Genomic DNA, 19,011 nt, shown 5'->3' with positions numbered 1-19,011 from the left:
TAGCTAGTCAATTACTCATGTTTTTCTTTTCATTAAGAGAAAATAATAATAAATATTAAGTTTTCAGCTTAGACAAAAAAACTTCAAATATCCCACTAAGAGACACAACTAGATAAACTATAAAAGAAAAAAGATTTTATTTAAAAATATAGAAGGGCAATTAATGTAGCCAGAGCCTGAGGGACTAGAGTTCTTGAAAGAAAGAAAATGTATCAAGGTTAAAACTCAAAAGCCAATCATATTTTTATATATGAAATATACTATGTTCATGGATTAGATGGCCTAATATTTGTAAAAGGTTAGATGTATTCAAATTGATCCATATATTAAATGCAATTCTAATTAAAGTGTCAACTTTTTTTTTTGATAAAAATTTAAAAGTTGACCCTTCATAAAATCACAAAGAACTAAAAATAACCAATGCAATCTTGGAAGGAAAACAAACTTAGAAGACTGATCTTACCAGATAATAAGATCTGTTATAAAGCTGTAGTAATTAGACAGTATGAGATCAGTCAAGTAGACAAAATCGAAGAGTTTAGATACAGATCCATTCGAATGTAGCCTGACTCATTACTAATGACAAAGATGCTGCTGCAGTGTGGTAGGCAAACTATGTTTTACCAATAAATAATCCTGGATATTCATGTGGGCAAATGTGCACAGTATCTTGATTTCTACACTCACACAACTCATAAGAATCAATTCCAGGGCGGCAAGATGGCCGTGGAGTAGGTGGACATACCAACATCCTCCACCAAGAATCAAAGTGGATTACAACCTAATTTTAAGAATAATCATCTGGAAAAATCAACTTTGGACTAAACTAGAGGACTCTTTAACCAAGGATCACTGAAGAAGCCACATTGAGACTGGTAGGAAAAGAGAAAACGTGCAGAGGGCCTCCCAGCTCCTGGGAGCAAACAGCAGCCCAGAGGGATTTGTGTGGTGGGAAGTGAGTTTAACAGAGAGGGGAAGGTCCTAAGCCCCAGGAACAAAGCCCCAGCCTGCATTCATAAGGCCTAGAAGAGTGTATGGACAGTATTTAGCTGTGAAATAGTCAGAATACTGTTTGTGAGAAAGAGACAGATTTCTCAGATTCAGGATTCTTTTTAAAGAGATGGTGCAGAAAACCTTTCACAACCACTCACCCGGAACTCTGGGAGACTGAGAGAGTTGAAAGGACCCTAGTAGCAGGAAGAGAGTGTAATATAGGAGGCACAGGAAGAAACAGTTTGAGGGACAGCCACCCTAACCCCTGACTAACTCCCTAAATCTGAAGTGAATATTTCGCCTGGAACCAGCAAAACCAGCAAAGGGAAGCAGGACACCAGCCAAACAAGCTTTGCCGCAGCACTCAGAGTAGAGAGAAGGAGGGAGCCATTAGGAATACAGTATTGAGTGTTAAGGTTTGAGTCACGGGGGGTGGAGCAAAGGCTGAGGCCCCCCGTGGAGGAGAGGCAAAAACAGCAGTGACTGCCACAGTGGGCCTGCGCCAACAATGCCCATAACCAAACGCCTGAGGCAGAGGCAGAGGAGATAGTAGGGCTGCCGACAGATCACACCTTGGGAAAAAAGAGGACACACCAATTGGACTCCAGTGGCCACACCCTTCTTATACACAGACAAAATGGGAAGGCAGAGAACAACCCAAATGAATCTAGAGAAATCCCCAGAAAAGAACTTGAATGAGTCAGATATAACCAAATTACCAGATGTAGAGTTTAAAAAAATAATTGTTAGGATGCTCAAAGATCTTAGAACAACCATAGCTGGACATAAAAAGCATAATAATAGTGATAGCAAGTATCAAAAAGAACACTGAAATAGTAAAAAAGAATCAGTCAAAAATGACAAATACAAATCAGAAATGAAGACCACAATGAAAGAAATTAAAAGCAGGATGGATGAAGCTGAGGACTGAATCAGCAAGTTGAGGACAAGATAAACAAAGGCACGGAAGCAGAATAGCAAAAAGAAAACAGACTCAAACAGTCTGAGGAAATTCTAAGAGAGCTCTGTGACAACATGAAGAGAAATAACATCCGCATCATAGGGGTTCCTAAAGAAGAAGAGAAAGAACAAGGGATACAGACCTTGTTCAATCAAATCATAGTTGAAAACTTCCCTAAATTGATGCAGTAAAAAGTCACACAAGTTCAAGAAGCACAGAGAATTTCATTACAGAGAAACCAAAAAAAATCTACACCAAGACAGATCATAATTAAAAAACCAAACCTAAGAGATAAAGAGAAAATATTAAAAGCTGCTAGAGAAAAAAAGGCTATCACCTCCAAAGGAGCCCCCATAAGGATAACATCCAACTTCTAAACAGAAACATTCAAGGCCAGAAAGAAATGGCAAAAAATATTCAAAGTAATGCAGAACAAGAGCTTATAACCAAGACTACTTTATCCAGCAAGGCTATCATTTAAAATTGAATGAGAAATAAAAAACTTCCCAGACAAAAAAAACTCAAGGAATTCATTACAACCTAACCAAGGCTGCAAAAAATGTTAAGGGGCCCATTGTAAACAGAGAAAAGGGGGAAAAGAATATAGTAAAAGAGGAATATAGCTATAAAGAATAAAATGGTAGTAAACAACTACATATCAATAATAACCTTAAATGTAAATGGATTAAATGATCCAATCAAAAGACATAGGGTAGCTGCATGGATAAGAAAACAGGACCCATACATATGCTGTCTACAAGAGACACACTTCAAAACAAAAGATGCACACAGACTGAAGGTAAAGGATGGAAAAAAATATGTCATGCAAATGGAAATGAAAAAAAAAGCTGGGGTAGCAATATTTGTATCAGACAAAATGGACTTTAAAACAAAGGCTATAGTAAGAGATAAAGAAGGTCTCTACATAATGATAAAGGGAGCAATCCAACAGGAAGATATAACCATTATAAATATCTATGTACCTAATATAGGAGCACCTAAATATATAAAGCAGACTTTGATGGATTTAAAGGGCGAGATCAACAGCAATACTATAATAGTAGGAGATTTCAATATCCACTAACATCACTAGATAGATCCTCAAGAAAGAAAATTAACAAAGAAACAGCAGACTCCAAGGACACACTAGATCAACTCGATTTAACAGATATTTTCAGAACCTCTCACCCTAAAGCAAAAGAATATACATTCTTTTCAAGTGCTCATAGTACATTCTCTAGGATAGACCACATGTTAGGGCACAAAAGCGGTCTCAACAAATTTAATATTGAAATCATATCAAGCATTTTTTCTGATCATAATGGCATGAAACTAGAAATCAACCACAACAGTAAAACTGAAAAATACTCAAACACTTGGAAACTAAATAGCATGTTATTAAATAACGAATGGGTTAACAATGAGATCTAAGAAGAAATAAAATGATTCCTAGAAATGAATGATAAAGAGCATATAACAACTCAATTTATGGGACACAGCAAAAGCAGTCCTGAGAGGGAAGTACATAGCATTACAGGCATACCTCAAGAAGTTAGAAAAAGCTCAAATAAACAGCTTAACACTGCATCTAAAAGAACTAGAAAAAGAACAGCAAGTAAAGCCCAGAGGTAGTAGAAGGAAGGAAAGAATAAAGATCAGAGTGGAAATAAATAACATAAAAGCGAAAAACAAAATACACAGAATCTATGAAACCAAGAGCTAGTTCTTTGAAAAGGTAAACAAGATAGATGAGCCTTTAACCAGACTCACCAAGAAAAAAAGAGATAGGACTCAAATAAATAAAATTAGAAATGAGAGTGGAGAAATAACAACTGATACAACAGAAATACAAAGGATTGTAAGAAAATACTATGAAAAGCTGTATGCCCCCAAATTAGACAACTTAGATGAAATGGACAAATTTCTTGAAACATATAATCTTCCAAAAATTAGTCTGGAAGAATCAGAAAACCTAAACAGACAGATTACAACAAATGAAATTGAAACAGTTATCAAAAAACTTCCAACAGACAAAAGCCCTTGGCCAGAATGCTTCACAAGTGACTTCTACCAAATATTCAAAGAAGAACTAACTCCTATCCTTTTCAAGCAATTTCAAAAAATTCAAAAGGAAGACTTCCAGCTCTTTTTATGAGAGAAGCATAATTCTGATTCCAAAACCAGGCAAAGACAACACAAAGAACAAATATTATAGACCAATATCCTTGATGAATTCAGATGCTAAAATTCTCAACAAAATATTAGCAAACTGGATCCTGCAATACATGGAAAAAATCGTACAGCATGATCAAGTGGGATTTATTCTGGGGAGGCAAGGCTGGTACAATATTTGCAAATTGATCAATGTGATTCATCACATAAACAAAAGGAAGGAGAAAAATCACATGACAATTTCAAAAGATGCAGAAAAAACAGTTGATAAAATCCAGCCACCCACTCATGATCAAAACTCTCAGCAAAGTGGGAATACAGGGCATATATCTCAACATGATAATAACGGCCATCTGTGACAAACCCACAGCCAACATCATACTCAATGGGCAAAAATTAAAAGCAAACCCCTTAAGATCAGAAACAAGGCAGGGGTGCCCCCTTTCACCACTCTTATTCAACATAGTCTGGAAGTCCTAATCACAGTAATCAGACAAGAATAAGAAATAAAAGGCACCGAAATTGAAAAAGAAGTAAAATTATCATTATTTGCAGATGATATGATATTGTACATAGAAAACCCTACAGTCTCAGTTAAAAAACTACTGGACCTGCCCTGGTCGGTTGGCTCAGTGGTAGAGCATCGGTCTGGCGTGCAGGAGTCCCCAGTTCAATTCCCAGCCAGGGCACACAGGAGAAGCGCCAATTTGCTTCTTCACCCCTCCCCCTCTCCTTCCTCTCTGTCTCTCTCTTCCCCTCCCACAGCCAAGGCTCCACTGGAGCAAAGTTGGCCCGAGCACTGAGGATGGCTCCATGGCTTTTGCCTCAGGTGCTAGAATGGCTCTGGTCGCAACAGAGCAATGCCCCAATGGGCAGAGCATTGCCCCCTGGTGGGCATGCCGGGTAGATCCCGGTTGGGCGCATGCGGGAGTCTGACTGCCTCCCTGTTTCCAACTTCAGAAAAATGCATAAAAAAAAAAAAAAACTACTGGACCTGATAAATGAATTCAGTATGGTGGCAGGATATAAAATTAATATTCAGAAATCAGAGGCATTTCTATAAACCAACAATGAACTGTCAGAAAGAGAAATTAAGGAAACAATCACCTTCACTATTGCAAAAAAAAAAATAAAGTACCTAGGACCAAATTTAACCAAGGAGGTTAAAGACTTGTACTCAGAAAATTATAAAACATTGATGAAAGAAATCAAGGAAAATACAAACAAGTGGAAGTATATACCGTGTTCATGGATAGGAAGAATAAACATCATTAAAATGTCTATATTACCCAAAGCAATTTATAAATTCAATGCAATGCCAATTAAAATACCAATGATATACTTCAAAGATATAGAACAAATATTCCAAAAATTTATATGGAACCAAAAAGAACACGAATAGTCTCAGCAATCTTGAAAAGAATAAAGCGGGAGGTATCATACTTCCTAATATCAAGTTATACTACAAGGCCATTGTACTCAAAACAGTCTGGTACTGGCATAAGAACAGGCATATAGATCAATGGAACAGAACAGAGAACCCAGAAATAAAACCACACCTTTATGGACAACTGATATTTGACAAAAGAGGTAAGAGCATACAGTGAAGTAAAGACAGCCTCTTCAACAAATGGTGTTGGGAAAATTGGACAGCTACCTGCAAAGAACTGAAACTAGATCACCAACTTACACCATTCACAAAAATAAACTCAAAATGGATAAAAGACAAATGTAAGTCGTGAAACTATAAGCATCTTAGAAAAAAACATAGGCAGTAAGCTCTCCTACTTCTCTCGCAGCAATATATTTGCCGATTTATCTCCACGGGCAAGTGAAATAAAAGACAGGATAAACAAATGGGACTATAGCAAACTAAAAAGCTTTTGCACAGCTAAAGACAATAAGAACAGAATAAAAAGACAAACTACACAATAGGAGACATATTTGACAATACATCTGATAAGGGGTTAATAACCAAAATTTATAAAGAACTTGTAAAACTCAACACCAGGGAGATAATCCAATCTAAATTTGGACAAAAGAAATGAATAGACACTTCTCCAAAGAAGACATACAGATGGCCAATAGGCATATGAAAAAATGTTCAACATCACTAATCATTAGAGAAATACAAATTAAAAGCACAATGAGATATCACCTCACACTAGTCAGAGTAAGTGCTAGTGAGGATGTGGAGAAAAGGGAACCCTCCTGCACTGCTGGTGGGAATGCAGACTCGTGCAGCCACTGTGGAAAACAGTATGGAGATTCCTCAGAAAATTAAAAATGGAACTGCCTTTTGACCTAGCTATCCCACTTTTAGGAATATATCCCAAGAACATCATATCACTGATTCAAAAGGAGAAATGCACCCCCATGTATATGGCAGCATTGTTGACAATAGCAATGATCTGGAAACAGCCCAACTGTCCATTAGTGGACAAGTGTATTATAAAGCAGTGGTACATATACACAATGGAATACTATGGGGGCATGATAAAGAAGGAAATCTTACCTTTTGGAAAAACATGGATGGACCTGGAAACTATTATGCTAAGTAAGTCAGGTAGAGAAAGAAAAATATCATAGGACCTCACTCATTTGAGGAATCCAATGAATAATGTTAACTTAGGAACGGAATAGAGGCAGAGGAGAGATCAAAGGGATCAGAGGACAAGGTACAGAGGAAAAGCAGATGAGAGGATGGGATAAACCCTGAAGGGATGGGAGGCAGGGGAAATGTTGCGGGGAATACGGAGGAGGGGAGATGCATTCAGGGCAACACTGGAATCTATGTATACACGATATATTAAAATCAATAATAAAAAAATAAAAAAGGATCAGTTCCAAATGGACTACAGATATAAATATTGAAGGTAAAAGAATTAAGTTTCCATAAGACATCTTCATAAAAAATGCATTTTCATGACCATGAGATAAACAGAAATTTCTTAAACCGAACATGAGCACTAACCATAAAATACTGTTATATTAGATATAATTAAAATGAAGAATTTTTGTTTATCAAAAGCATGAATTAAAATTAGACTACATAGGGGGAGATAATATTTGCATAACTTTTAGCTGAAAAAAGACTCAATCCAAAATATACAAAGAAACTATAAATGGTTAGAAGTACACAAACAACCCAATTTAAGGTGGAAAAAAATCATCAAAAGACTTAGAGATGCACTTCACAAAAGAAGGTACTCACGTGGCAATAAAGTATGAGAAAAGGCTCAACTTAACTACCAGGAAAATACAAAATAAAACCATTACATCTACCATAAAGATTAAAAATAATTCTAATTTTTAGTCTGAGTAAAAAGGTGGAGCAACTGACACTATCATTCAATGCAACAATTAAATGTCTATTTGGGAACATTGTTTGGCAATATCTAATACAGTTAAACGTGTGCATACTACAAAACCAAAAAATTTCATTCCATTTTATACCCACATAAACTCATACACATGTATACTAAAACATGCCTAAAATGTTCAAAGGAGTTTTATTTGTAATAGATGAAAACCAGAAATAACCAAGATGTTCATTAACAATAGAGCAGATATATTGTAGTATATTTATCAAATGGATAGAGCTATTATACAGCATTAAAAAGAAAGGAACTGCTGCTACATGCAACATGGATGAATCTTATAAACATAATGTGGAGCAAATAAAGCCAGATGCAAAATAACACATGCTTCAGATTCCCTTCTTATAAAATCTAAAAAGAAGCAACACTCACTACAAAGGTAAAAATATGGTTACTTTTGCAGGAGTTGATAATGATTTGGAGAGTTTCTGAGAGATTCTCCAGGTGCTTCAAATGTTCTACCTCTTGATCTAAATAATGGTTATATGGGTGTTTTTAAACTTGGAAAAAATTATCTGCATGCTTATAGTTTGTGCACTTTTATGTATATGATATTTCAATATTTAAAATCACTTAAAAGTTGTTCTAGTGTGCAAACAAAAGACAAAACAGGTAATATACTAAAATCAGGATTTAATTCTTCAGAGTTAGGTAACAGAGCCTTCTACAGGCCTCAAAATCATTCCCCAGGAAGATGTATTTAGTGATAAGATACCCACAAACACACATGCTCCTCTATTCAAATGTTCATGTATGAGCTTCACCTTTGAGAATATTATGGAGATGATTTAAACATAGCCTGATGCTCAGAGTTCATAATCTGGTAGAAATTCAGTGTAAGTATCTTGAATAAACTTGCTATTTTAATTAAGCTTATTTACCTATTTGATACTAAGTTTCTTTCATAAACTTGAATTCTCACTACATAGAATGTGGTCCATTATCAGCTTTCTAATTTCCTAAAGAGTAATATCACTTCCCCTCTATAGTATTTTCACAGATTTTTCTTCTGTCTGAAAGGTTAATATGTGGATATACTAAACATGGTAGATAATTAATTTCCTCATAAAAGGTCTATTACATGACTCTTGTGTGAATCTTGACTCAAACAAAGCATCTGTTAAAAAATGCTTTTATGAGATCAGGAAAATTTTAATCTATTATTGAAATGTTGCTGATTATTTAGATATGATATTGGTATTATGATTATATTTTTAAACAGTCCTTATCATTTAGAGATTCATACTGAACTGTGATTATAGATAAACTATATAACATCTGAAATTTGCTCCAAAATAATCACAGGGAGAGGGTGAGATGATAGTGGGGCACAGTTGAAATGAAAGTGACTTTGGGTTGATAAATGTTGTAGCTAAGCTATGGATTGCAGGGTGGTAGGGATATATTGTATTATACTCAAAACTTTACGGTACACTTTAAATTGTCCACAAGAAAATAAAAAAACAAGAACTACAGGCAAATGATTAATTTCAGAAGTCTTCTCATTTAAGAAAAATGCTAGTATAGTCTCTAGACACCAGACATTTGTTTGCAAAATTCATGACATGTTCTTCTGCATCTGCCAGTCACACCACTAAATCACAAGGATGCAACTGTCAGAGAGAAACAATAAACTGTCAGTGATAGTAGAACATCTTTGAAAGACGAACATCTTTCAATGCCTAACTAGACTGGGATGCAGAGAACCAAGGGTCGAATCCCCGAGGTTGCCAGCTTGAGCATGGGCTCATCCAAGATGAGTGCTGCAGGCTCATCGAAGCTTGACGCGGGGTTGCTGGCTTGAGCCCAAAGGTCGCTGGCTTGAAGCCCAAGGTTGCTGGCTTGAGCCCAAGGTCCCTGGCTTGAGAAAGGGGTCACTCACTTTGCTACAGCCCTTCCCTCCCAGTCAAGGCACATATGAGAAAGCAATCAATGAACAGCTAAGGAGCTGCAACGAAGAACTGATGCTTCTCATCTGTCTCCCTTCTATCTGTCCCTATCTGTTCCCCTATCTGTCTCTGTCACAAAAAAATTTTAAAAAAAATTATCATTGCAACTTAGTAGAGACATGTTTTCAACCACATAAAATTAATGGCTCTCTAATCTTCATGGAGTGGTAGGAAGTGGAAAACTTTGAAAATGGAACTAGAATATCAGGTAATTTCCCTCTTAAGTTATACTTCTGCATAAGAATTCCATAGTTTAAGAAATACTGGGATGCGGGACAAAGGAATTCAGGCTACTGTGTTTCAGCTTCATTTAATAATGAAGGCTCAATTTCAAATACAGTATCATAATTAAATATTTTCTTATTACCTTAACATTATACCGAGGTTGAGAATTCATATAATCAAAAAGCAGCTGGTAGTTCTTGAACTGATAATCCCATTCCGTGCGTTCACAATAGCGGAAATCATCTCCTAGTGGGGCCAGGACAACTGTAGTGCGGAAAAGTTTTGACTTCTTTCGGTACTGATCTAGAAGCATCTCAGCCCTACAAAAGAAAAAGGGGAACATAAATAGTATTAGGAAAAGAACAATGGGGTAATTCATTAAAAAGTGTATTATATTAAATTATCTATTTTACCTAAATCCTAGAGTAGTATGATTTATGAGGCAGACTTTTAACTACCATACTAATTTTCATTATCCATTTAAAATATTCATAAGCCCTTATCAGATAAGAAAACCCCAAAGGATTATCCTTACAGAAATAAAGTCACATACCAATTCTGGCGTATAATTATGCGGGCATCAATGTCTCTTAAAGGCCAGCCACAGAGACTGGATCCCAGATAGCCTAGGTTTCAAAATAATGTAGTCCAGAAAGATAATAGAATTTCTCATCTATATGGATTTTGTAAACTGCTTTGTCTTAAAATCCCTTCTCTAATTTATTAAATTGTCTGATTAAATATTAATAAATCTTTTTTTTAATTTTTTTTCTTTTTTTTTACAGAGACAGAGAGTCAGAGAGAGGGATAGATAGGGACAGACAGACAGGAACGGAGAGAGATGAGAAGCATCAATCATCAGTTTTTCCTTGCAACACCTTAGCTGTTCATTGATTTCTTTCTCATATGTGCCTTGACCGTGGGCCTTCAGCAGACTGAGTAACCCCTTGTTTAAGCCAGCGACCTTGGGTCCAAGCTGGTGAGCTATGCTCAAACCAGATGAGCCCGTGCTCAAACTGGCAACCTTGGGGTCTCAAACCTGGGTCCTCCGCATCCCAGTCTGACGCTCTATCCACTGCACCACCGCCTAAGTCAGGCAATAAGTATAATCTTTTTAATAAAACCAATTATAGTATCACATTTCTTTTTCTAAAGGAAGAAAATCAATTCACTTAACACCTGCCGTCAATAATCTGAGTATTTTTCATGCTGTCCTTCTCAATACTGAACAACAATAGATAAAGATTAGGACTTGAGTAAGCTATTTTGGTTTCTACTTTCCTGGTCTACAACACATGACTCAAAAGGTTAGCTAAATTCAACTTGCTGATATGTTTATATTTCATATTCTAGTATTCTGCAGAAAACCCTTTGGAAACTGCTGACTTAGGTACCATTTGAGGAAATCTAAGAATACAAAGAGAAAGTGCTTATGAAAATAAAATTAAACAAGCAGATGAACTAGAGAAGTTCTCCTTGTTATAATACCAAAGCTTAAGAAATTAATGATAAATGACAAATATGCTTTTTACCCAGTATTTCAACTTTCACTTCAAGCATTATCCAGAAGTAAATCCCAATTCAAAATATAAAAACTTATGAAAGAGATTAAAGAGTATCAATGACAGAAAGAGGCATTTTACAGAAATTAAGAAAAAACATTTACCTAAATTAAGAATCTCATATGATCTTTTCCTTTTTTTCCACATGATCTTTTTATATTGATAGTTTCTGAGATTGCTTTATAAGTATTAAATCATTAGCAAAAATTTATTAACTTTGTACAATATAACTGCAATGTTCATAGATAACATAATGCTTAGTTTTCTGAGATTAATACTTAATTTTTACTAGCAATTTACTAATTTCCAAGTTTACCAAAAACAATTTTAGACTTTTTTTACTTACAATTAAAAAACAATCCATGATTTATCATACAGAAAGATAAGAAAGATCAAAAGAGAAAAAAGCAAATATATAAATCACAAATATAAGATATACTATGATTGAAGATTCAACTACTATACATCCCTCAGACAACCAGTATAAAGAGGATAAGTAATCTTGTAAATGCATTCAATGCTGACTACCTTCAGTGTACATGTAGAAAATGAAAGGAATCACGAATATCAATGATGTGCTTTTGCCACTCAGCAACTATCTTAACTTTCAAGCTTCTGCTCAGAAAGTGTCAAGACTAGGAAAAGCCAAGGAACCAACCTATACCACCCGGCAGACAGTGGATACTCACTTACTATATGGTAAAATAATGACGAATGAATTGAACATCCCATTTGAAGATGCGCAGCTGCAAATTGCTCTTCACTTATTCGAAGAAATATCAACTAAACTAGAACCAAGGGAAAAAGAATTCCCTAAAACATCAGTTTATCTGATATGTAAATCATCATCATATGTAAAATGCATGGTACTAGACCAAAAACAGATTTTGATGAAGAATGGTATTTCTGCGTTTTCAAAGTAGAGGAATCTGCTGAACTTCACTATCAAATGTGTCACCTGTGTTTTACAATTATTTCACTTACTTTAGGGCATTAAACAGTCAAGTGTCACTAACCTGGAATGTCTATGTTTTATCTCCACTAATCACAAAGCCCAAAGGAAGGTGATATTTGGATGTGAAATAATCAGCAGGGTTAAGATTTCAAGACTTAAAAAGAATTTTTTTTTAAGAATATTTTTTTAAATCTACGTAAGTACTACATAGATTCATTCATACACCATGGTGTCTGGAAACCACTTTCAGAATCACTAGAACTCAATGAGCACAAGATGTGTTCTTGAAGGGTTAGATGGCACAGTAAAAGGATTACACAAAATGTCTCTCAGGTACTTTCAGCAGCACCCAGAAAAGAAAAAGAAGGTGCTTACAACACCCACGCGTGCACTGGGACTCCCCAACTGAAGAAACATTCCTCACAGTTGCCCTTTAAGCAGTTCCCTATCCCTGACCACCTGAACTGAGAAAATTAATGTAAATACCTGATTCGGTGACAAACAGCTGTTCTTCAACTAGACAGGCAAGCCACCCCTGTCCTCACCACCTCTTCCTACATAGTATACTGGGCTATTTACATGTGCCTAACAAACCTAACCCCTGAAACCAGGCTGCTCAGTGTTCCTCTATGATCCTCACTGCTGTGGAAACCAAGAAAATGAAACAAGGTTCATCCTAATCTTGGACAGCTTTTCAAAACAACTATGAATGTCAGTGTTTGATGGAAAGGATCCACGGCTTGAAGGAGGCTGCCATGCTAAATATTGTGTCTGCCACAGGGAGAGTTTCATGTTGGGATAACTTCCTTATGACACAAGGACACCCTCAAGGCAAAGAGACCCAATCTCACTTTCCTCCTCACACACATTATTTAAAAAGCAATTTTTAAAATACATACATTTGACAGAGCACAGTGCAAAGATCGCACTTTATTTAAAAGGTTGTATTTTTTTTCTAGCAGAGTTGAGTAGTTTATATTATAACCACGGCATCTTATTTTAATGCATTATATGCCACTAAATTTTGAAGTGGATAAATTAAGTTTTAAAAAGCACCAAAATAAGAACTATGAGGAACTTGGTTTAACAATTCCATCATTAGCACAGTTTTCTTTAAAATATGGTCATTTCTTTGATTTTCACTTAAATATCTTTAAGTATAAATATTCCTAATTAAAGTTTTCTGTAATTCAAAATCATCACAAAGATACAAAGATATATTCATCAGGCCTGGGCAGCATTCACTATTATTGAAATTATTATTAAGTGACCAAATAATTATACTCTTTATATGCTCCATTTCAATAAATGTGTTTTTGGAGTTGGGCTACTTTTCTTCCCAGTTTAAACAATAGAGATCAACATTTTATTATCAATCAATCAAACACAGTAGAAGGCTTTTATAATGTGGGCAAAGGAGAGGGTAATAACAGCTCATTAAAAGTTACCCATTGTATACTGATCTGCTATTGTTCACTTTCCATTAAGCCTTAACACACAACAGGCATCGTCAAGGCTCTGGTTTTTTTAAGTTGCTTTAGGTTTGGTTTGAATGAATACCCTGAATGAGGATAATGTTGGCTACTGAAGTCCATTTATTCAACCTGTCAGCAATAAGCTACTCATGTTTGCTTGCTCAAGATGTTGTCTTATGAAATGAGTATTTTCATACCTGTTTTGGACATTTCCAGGATATATTGTTTCTGGGGGGACTCCCCAGGGACAACCAAATCTGCCTCCAGGAAGCCGTTTAAAATCAAACTGGCAGCATATTTTAGGATCAGGTCCACAAGTGTGAGGGATGTCATAGCTGTAGAAAGGCATCATGTGGCAAAAAATATCTGTGACAGATCCCAGATCTAAAATAAAGAGCCAACAGAAAACCTGCATTTATAAATTTTGTTTTCCCAAAACTGTTCATAATGCCAGTACTTTATACTTATATAATGCAAACTCTGCCCTAAATCAACAACCCCTTTAACTACTAGTAAATTACCCCAGCAGTATTGATTGACCACCAGGCTAAAGGAACATACTCATATCTCAGTCTCTATCTACTTTTTTTTTTCTACCTACTTTTTATAGATAAATTTAGCAGAGAGAGAAAAGCCCCATCATGAACCAGCATCTGCTGACCTGGATGATACAAAATAAGCAGAAGCAAAATTTATAACCAGCTCATCCAAAATTATGGCCATTCCCATCCCTGGCTGCCAGCTCCCGCCACACATCTGTTCTCACCTCAGGTAACAGAACACACTGAGAAAGACCATGAGCTGCAGAGGCTGGGTGAGAAGAGAAGAAAGAAATAAAAGGGGGAACAGAAAGAACACAGAAAGGGAAGGTTGCAAAGATACTGGGCAAATCCCTATCCACTGCTCGCAGTTAAGAAGGAAGGATGTGCAACCAGAAGAGTTCATGGAGTTACCCAGTGCTCACCAATAGAGCCGATGGGACTTTTCACCAAGAAGGAAGCACAGGAAAAGAAGAAGTAATGTTCAAAACCAAAACAAACAAACAAAACAGATATGAAATACAAGCACTGATTCCTGATGCAGAATTGTTTTTAATTAAAACATCAATGCCAGCAAGGTGAAGATATAACTGCCCTAGAGTTCAGAAGCCAACAACCACTTGGTAAGATTGAAGGGCTTAACTAGAAGTTAAAAATTATTATCTTTGGATGATCCTGAGTGGTAAACAGCTCTCCCCCTTTATTTATGTACATATTTCCAATTTTCAGAAATGAATATACATTGCTTTTATAATAACAGATAAAATAAAGTAATATTTACATTTAAATGAAAACAACTGCTTCATTAAGAACCAGAACACACAAAAAAGCTCAACTTAATTCGAAAACATAATTTTTAAGCATAATATATTCAAATCTACCACTAAGTCCTAAAATCCTTGTTTTACCTCACACTCCATTTAGCTTAAATAATTGCTAATTCTTTTCCAAATTTTAAAGCTATTATCACCTGCAATATTCTGTGCTGTCAGTTGTGTCACTGAATCGCATCATGACTGACACCAAGGATGCTGGTCACTAATGCCTTGCTTTCTGCACAGAGGCTGTCACAAGTCTCAGAACTGATGGACTTCCTCCTTTCTCCTACGATCAAGGAGACACTCACCCCACTCTTCTCACACTATACCATTTAGCAACCCAGAGACGATGATTGCCTTATAGGTGAGAACGTTTTCCAAAATTCTTCCAACATGGTAATAACTACACAGAAATGCTCAGTAATTTTTGCTAATATTTAAGGGCAATATTTTAAATAGGGCTCCTTCAAATAAACAACCCTTTCTTTCTTTAATTAATATGCTCCTTTGCATTTGATCAACCCCCCAACAAGTTCTTGTTTTCCCTACAGATTTAATTTCCCCAAATAATAAATTATAGCTAATTTCCTTCCTTCTTGAAACACAGCAGTACATGTAAGAACATTACTATCTAGATTTACAAATGCTTTTTCTGAAACACTTAAGAGGGTGTCTAGATTACACAGGAAAGCAAGTATGATGTAATGTAGTAATTTTTCAACATTATTTTAACAACTAAATCCTTATTTTGGACACAATGACTGAGAACTCAATACTGGGAAGGCTGTGTATGGTGAGGGACAGGAGCCCAGGTTTGGGAACTAATTCAAGTCTTGTCTCTGTATCTACTACCTGTGTAACTTTTGGCAAATGCTTCACATCTCTCAGCCTCCATTTCTTCACTATATAGAAGGGATAATAATAGACGCTAATTTTAAAAAATCATTTCAAGTTCTAATGAAAGTTAATATAAGGCACATAACACAATGTATGACTCTTAATCAAGACTCAATAGATAAAAATACATTATAAAATAAGGTGTTGTGAATTTTAAATGGGGGTAAAAAAGGCAAAGGCCACCCGAGAGACCTAAATCTTGTCTCCTCTTCCCCAACAAAGAGCTGAAGTATGTCCTTGGAACGCCTGAGTGCCCACCAAACACAGTAAGAAAACAAGCAATCTAGGTGATGTGAGAGCTGTTCTAGGACAGGATTAAGGTTTTAAAAGGCAATTCTTACTAGATGCACAGACAGGAGAGAGAGAAGAAAGAAACACTGGCTGAATACAAGATAAATGACTCAAAATTAGTTCTAATGCATGTTCAATTTTGTGATAAAACAGGTGCTTTTTAAAATGGAAATGAAAGCATTATTTACAAAAGATTCACTCCTTCTATTTATTTATTTCCTTTATGCATAAAAAAGAACCTACAGTGTTCTACAGGTAAGTGTCTTCATCATTGCTTAAAAGAATTGCAACATAAAAACAGTGGAAAAATAAAAATATGTATCTTCAGGCAAGCTGATTTCAAGACTGACACTGCATAAAACCAATGATGGAATGAGTTTATAACTCTTGTGAAAGGTCAAGTGAGATCTTCAACTTTCATCAAACCCTACATACCCCAATTCTGTCTCCAAAAAAACTCCAGCGTTTTATGCAATGAAAAATGTTTCTTAATTGAATAATGAACTCTCTGGATAAGCATGTGAGAAAATCCAGCACGTCTTAGAAGATAAGCCATTGTTGGTGAATATCCGAAAGGATCAATAGCCCAACCAGACCGAGGTTTCACTCCTGTTGAAAAAGAAAAGAAGTGTTATATTTATAAGTTAACAAATGAAATAAAAAGAAGTCACAACACATTCAGACCCAGAGTTCTGTGGTCTCATTTCTAAGACAAAGAAACTGCCCAGCATTACCCTTTCGGTGCACTCCCAACAAGTCTCCCTGATGTAGGGTCCTGCCACTGCCACATCCTCCAGGCAAGGGAACCAAACCGGAGGTGAATCAGTTGGAGCCAAAATAAGCCTGTCATCTTACAGAAACCTACTGCCATTCAATATAGCTACAGAAACACACAGAAGCAAGTCATCTAGGATCTCAAAGTCCTGTCCTTCATAAAGCTGGATAAACCAGCAATTTGCTCTTCTGTAATAAAGACAAGTAAGCTAACTCATTTCAACTTGTACTCCCAAATCTCAGCATTAAGAAATTTTTAAGCTGTCTTTTATATCTTGTAATTGTTTCAAATCATCTTATTACACAATGGTGGCAGAACTGACCAAAATAACTGTAACATACTTCATTAAATCTTAACTTTTGTATTTTTAAATTTTTTCAATTACAGTTTACATTCAATATTATTATTCTATATTAGCTTCAGGTGTATAGCATAGTGGTTAGATAATCATGTACTTTATGGAGTGATCCCCCAATATTTCAAGTACCCATCTAGCCCCATCCATAGATATTACAATATTACTGATGCTGTTATTTACATCTTTGTGACTATTCTGTAACTACCAATTTGTACTTGTTATTCTGTTCACTTTTATCACCCCAAGTCCCCCAGCCCTCTCCTCTCTGTCAACCATCAGTTGGTTCTCTGTTTTTGATGCTGATGCTTTCTTTCTACCTAGAAGATGTCAATGAAATTTTACCCCTGACTCCCACAAATACCGAGAGCCATCAACTAAAGATGTATCTCAACTTGAGAGGATGAAATGTAAAAATATAAATAAATGAACATATGAGAATTGATAAAATAAGATTTTTCACCTGACATTATAAAAATCTGATCTTTTTATTTATCCAGAATTCTCAAACAAGGCTTCTATATATAACCTATAAATCAACGCAAGTAATATTACTATGTGTATATTTTTTATCTGAACACCTGTTCCGTACCCTCCATATGCTTAAGACTGTGACAGGCTCTAGGATTACTAAATAAATTAATCTTGGTTCTGACTCTCGCTGCAGACACTCTCATGCAAATAGGTGTAACACAGAGTAGCAGAAACAGCCACAGGAGATCTCCGTAAAACAATACTGAAGATGAACACTGAGATGGGAAATGACGAGCGAAGGAGACTGAGAAGGGAAAGTCCAGAACTCTCAGGGACCAGAGAGCTTATGTTAAACTAAAAAAAGTGACCACAAAAAATTTGTGCATTTCACATATGTAATTAATCTCCATATCCATATGTAAAAAACCTCTTGAACTCTTAGTGATTTGGGGGGAGACAGTACAGGTTTAACAATTCTAAAATTACCTTTCATGTATTCAAAGATTAAACAAATTAGGATAAGGAAGTCAGGATTTTTACTGTTAAGAAAAGGAACTAAGCCCGGGCTGGCTGGCTCAGTGGTCGAGTGTCAACCCGGTGTGTAGAAGTCCCGGGTTCGATTCCCGGCTAGGGCATACATGAGAAGTGCCCATCTGCTTCTCCACCCTTCCCCCACTCCTTTCTCTCTATCTCTCTCTTCCCCTCCCGCAGCCAAGGCTCCATTGGAGCGAAGCTGGCCCAGGCACTGAGGATGGCTCCATGGCCTCAGCCTCAGGTGCTAGAATGGCTCCGGTTGCAACAGAGCAATGCTCAGATAGTCAGAACATCGCCCCCTTGGTAGGCTTGCTGGGTAGATCCTGGTCAAGGGCATGCAGGAATCTGTCTCTCTGCCTTCCTGCTTCTTACTTCAGAGGAATACAAAAAAAAAAAGAAAAGAAAAAGAAAAAGGAACCAAAACCATATAAATGTGGGAGGCTATAATATACCCTATAATATTGAATTAAAATAGGAGATATCAGTACTAACTTACGGTTTTTAATACTAATACACACACACACACAAAACACACACATACTTCCTAGCTCCGTGACCAAAAAGGGCCTAGGTGCAATTACCACCTCAGTACAAATGAGCACACTGTAACTCCCAGATGTGGATCTCTAAACACCATACTCTATTAAAAATAACTT

The 19,011-nt window shown here is 36.2% G+C and overlaps 1 protein-coding gene across 1 annotated transcript in view; it reads right to left on the bottom strand.

The window, feature by feature from the left end:
- The window catches only part of MAN2A1 (mannosidase alpha class 2A member 1), a 186,804-nt gene that overhangs the window by 98,608 nt on the left and 69,185 nt on the right, over positions 1–19,011 (bottom strand). Inside the window, exons 6-8 of the mRNA XM_066381983.1 lie at positions 16,653–16,826; positions 13,870–14,056; positions 9,823–10,000 (exon numbers count right to left, since the gene is read on the bottom strand). Of these exons, the coding sequence (XP_066238080.1) occupies positions 9,823–10,000; positions 13,870–14,056; positions 16,653–16,826 (539 nt within the window). The remainder of the gene's footprint in view (positions 1–9,822; positions 10,001–13,869; positions 14,057–16,652; positions 16,827–19,011) is intronic.

Source organism: Saccopteryx leptura, chromosome 4 (assembly GCF_036850995.1).
Source record: "Saccopteryx leptura isolate mSacLep1 chromosome 4, mSacLep1_pri_phased_curated, whole genome shotgun sequence".
In the NCBI taxonomy this organism is placed as follows: domain Eukaryota; kingdom Metazoa; phylum Chordata; class Mammalia; order Chiroptera; family Emballonuridae; genus Saccopteryx; species Saccopteryx leptura.
The sequence above is the reverse complement of the archived record's forward strand: the minus strand, read 5'-3'. Positions and strand labels throughout refer to the sequence as shown.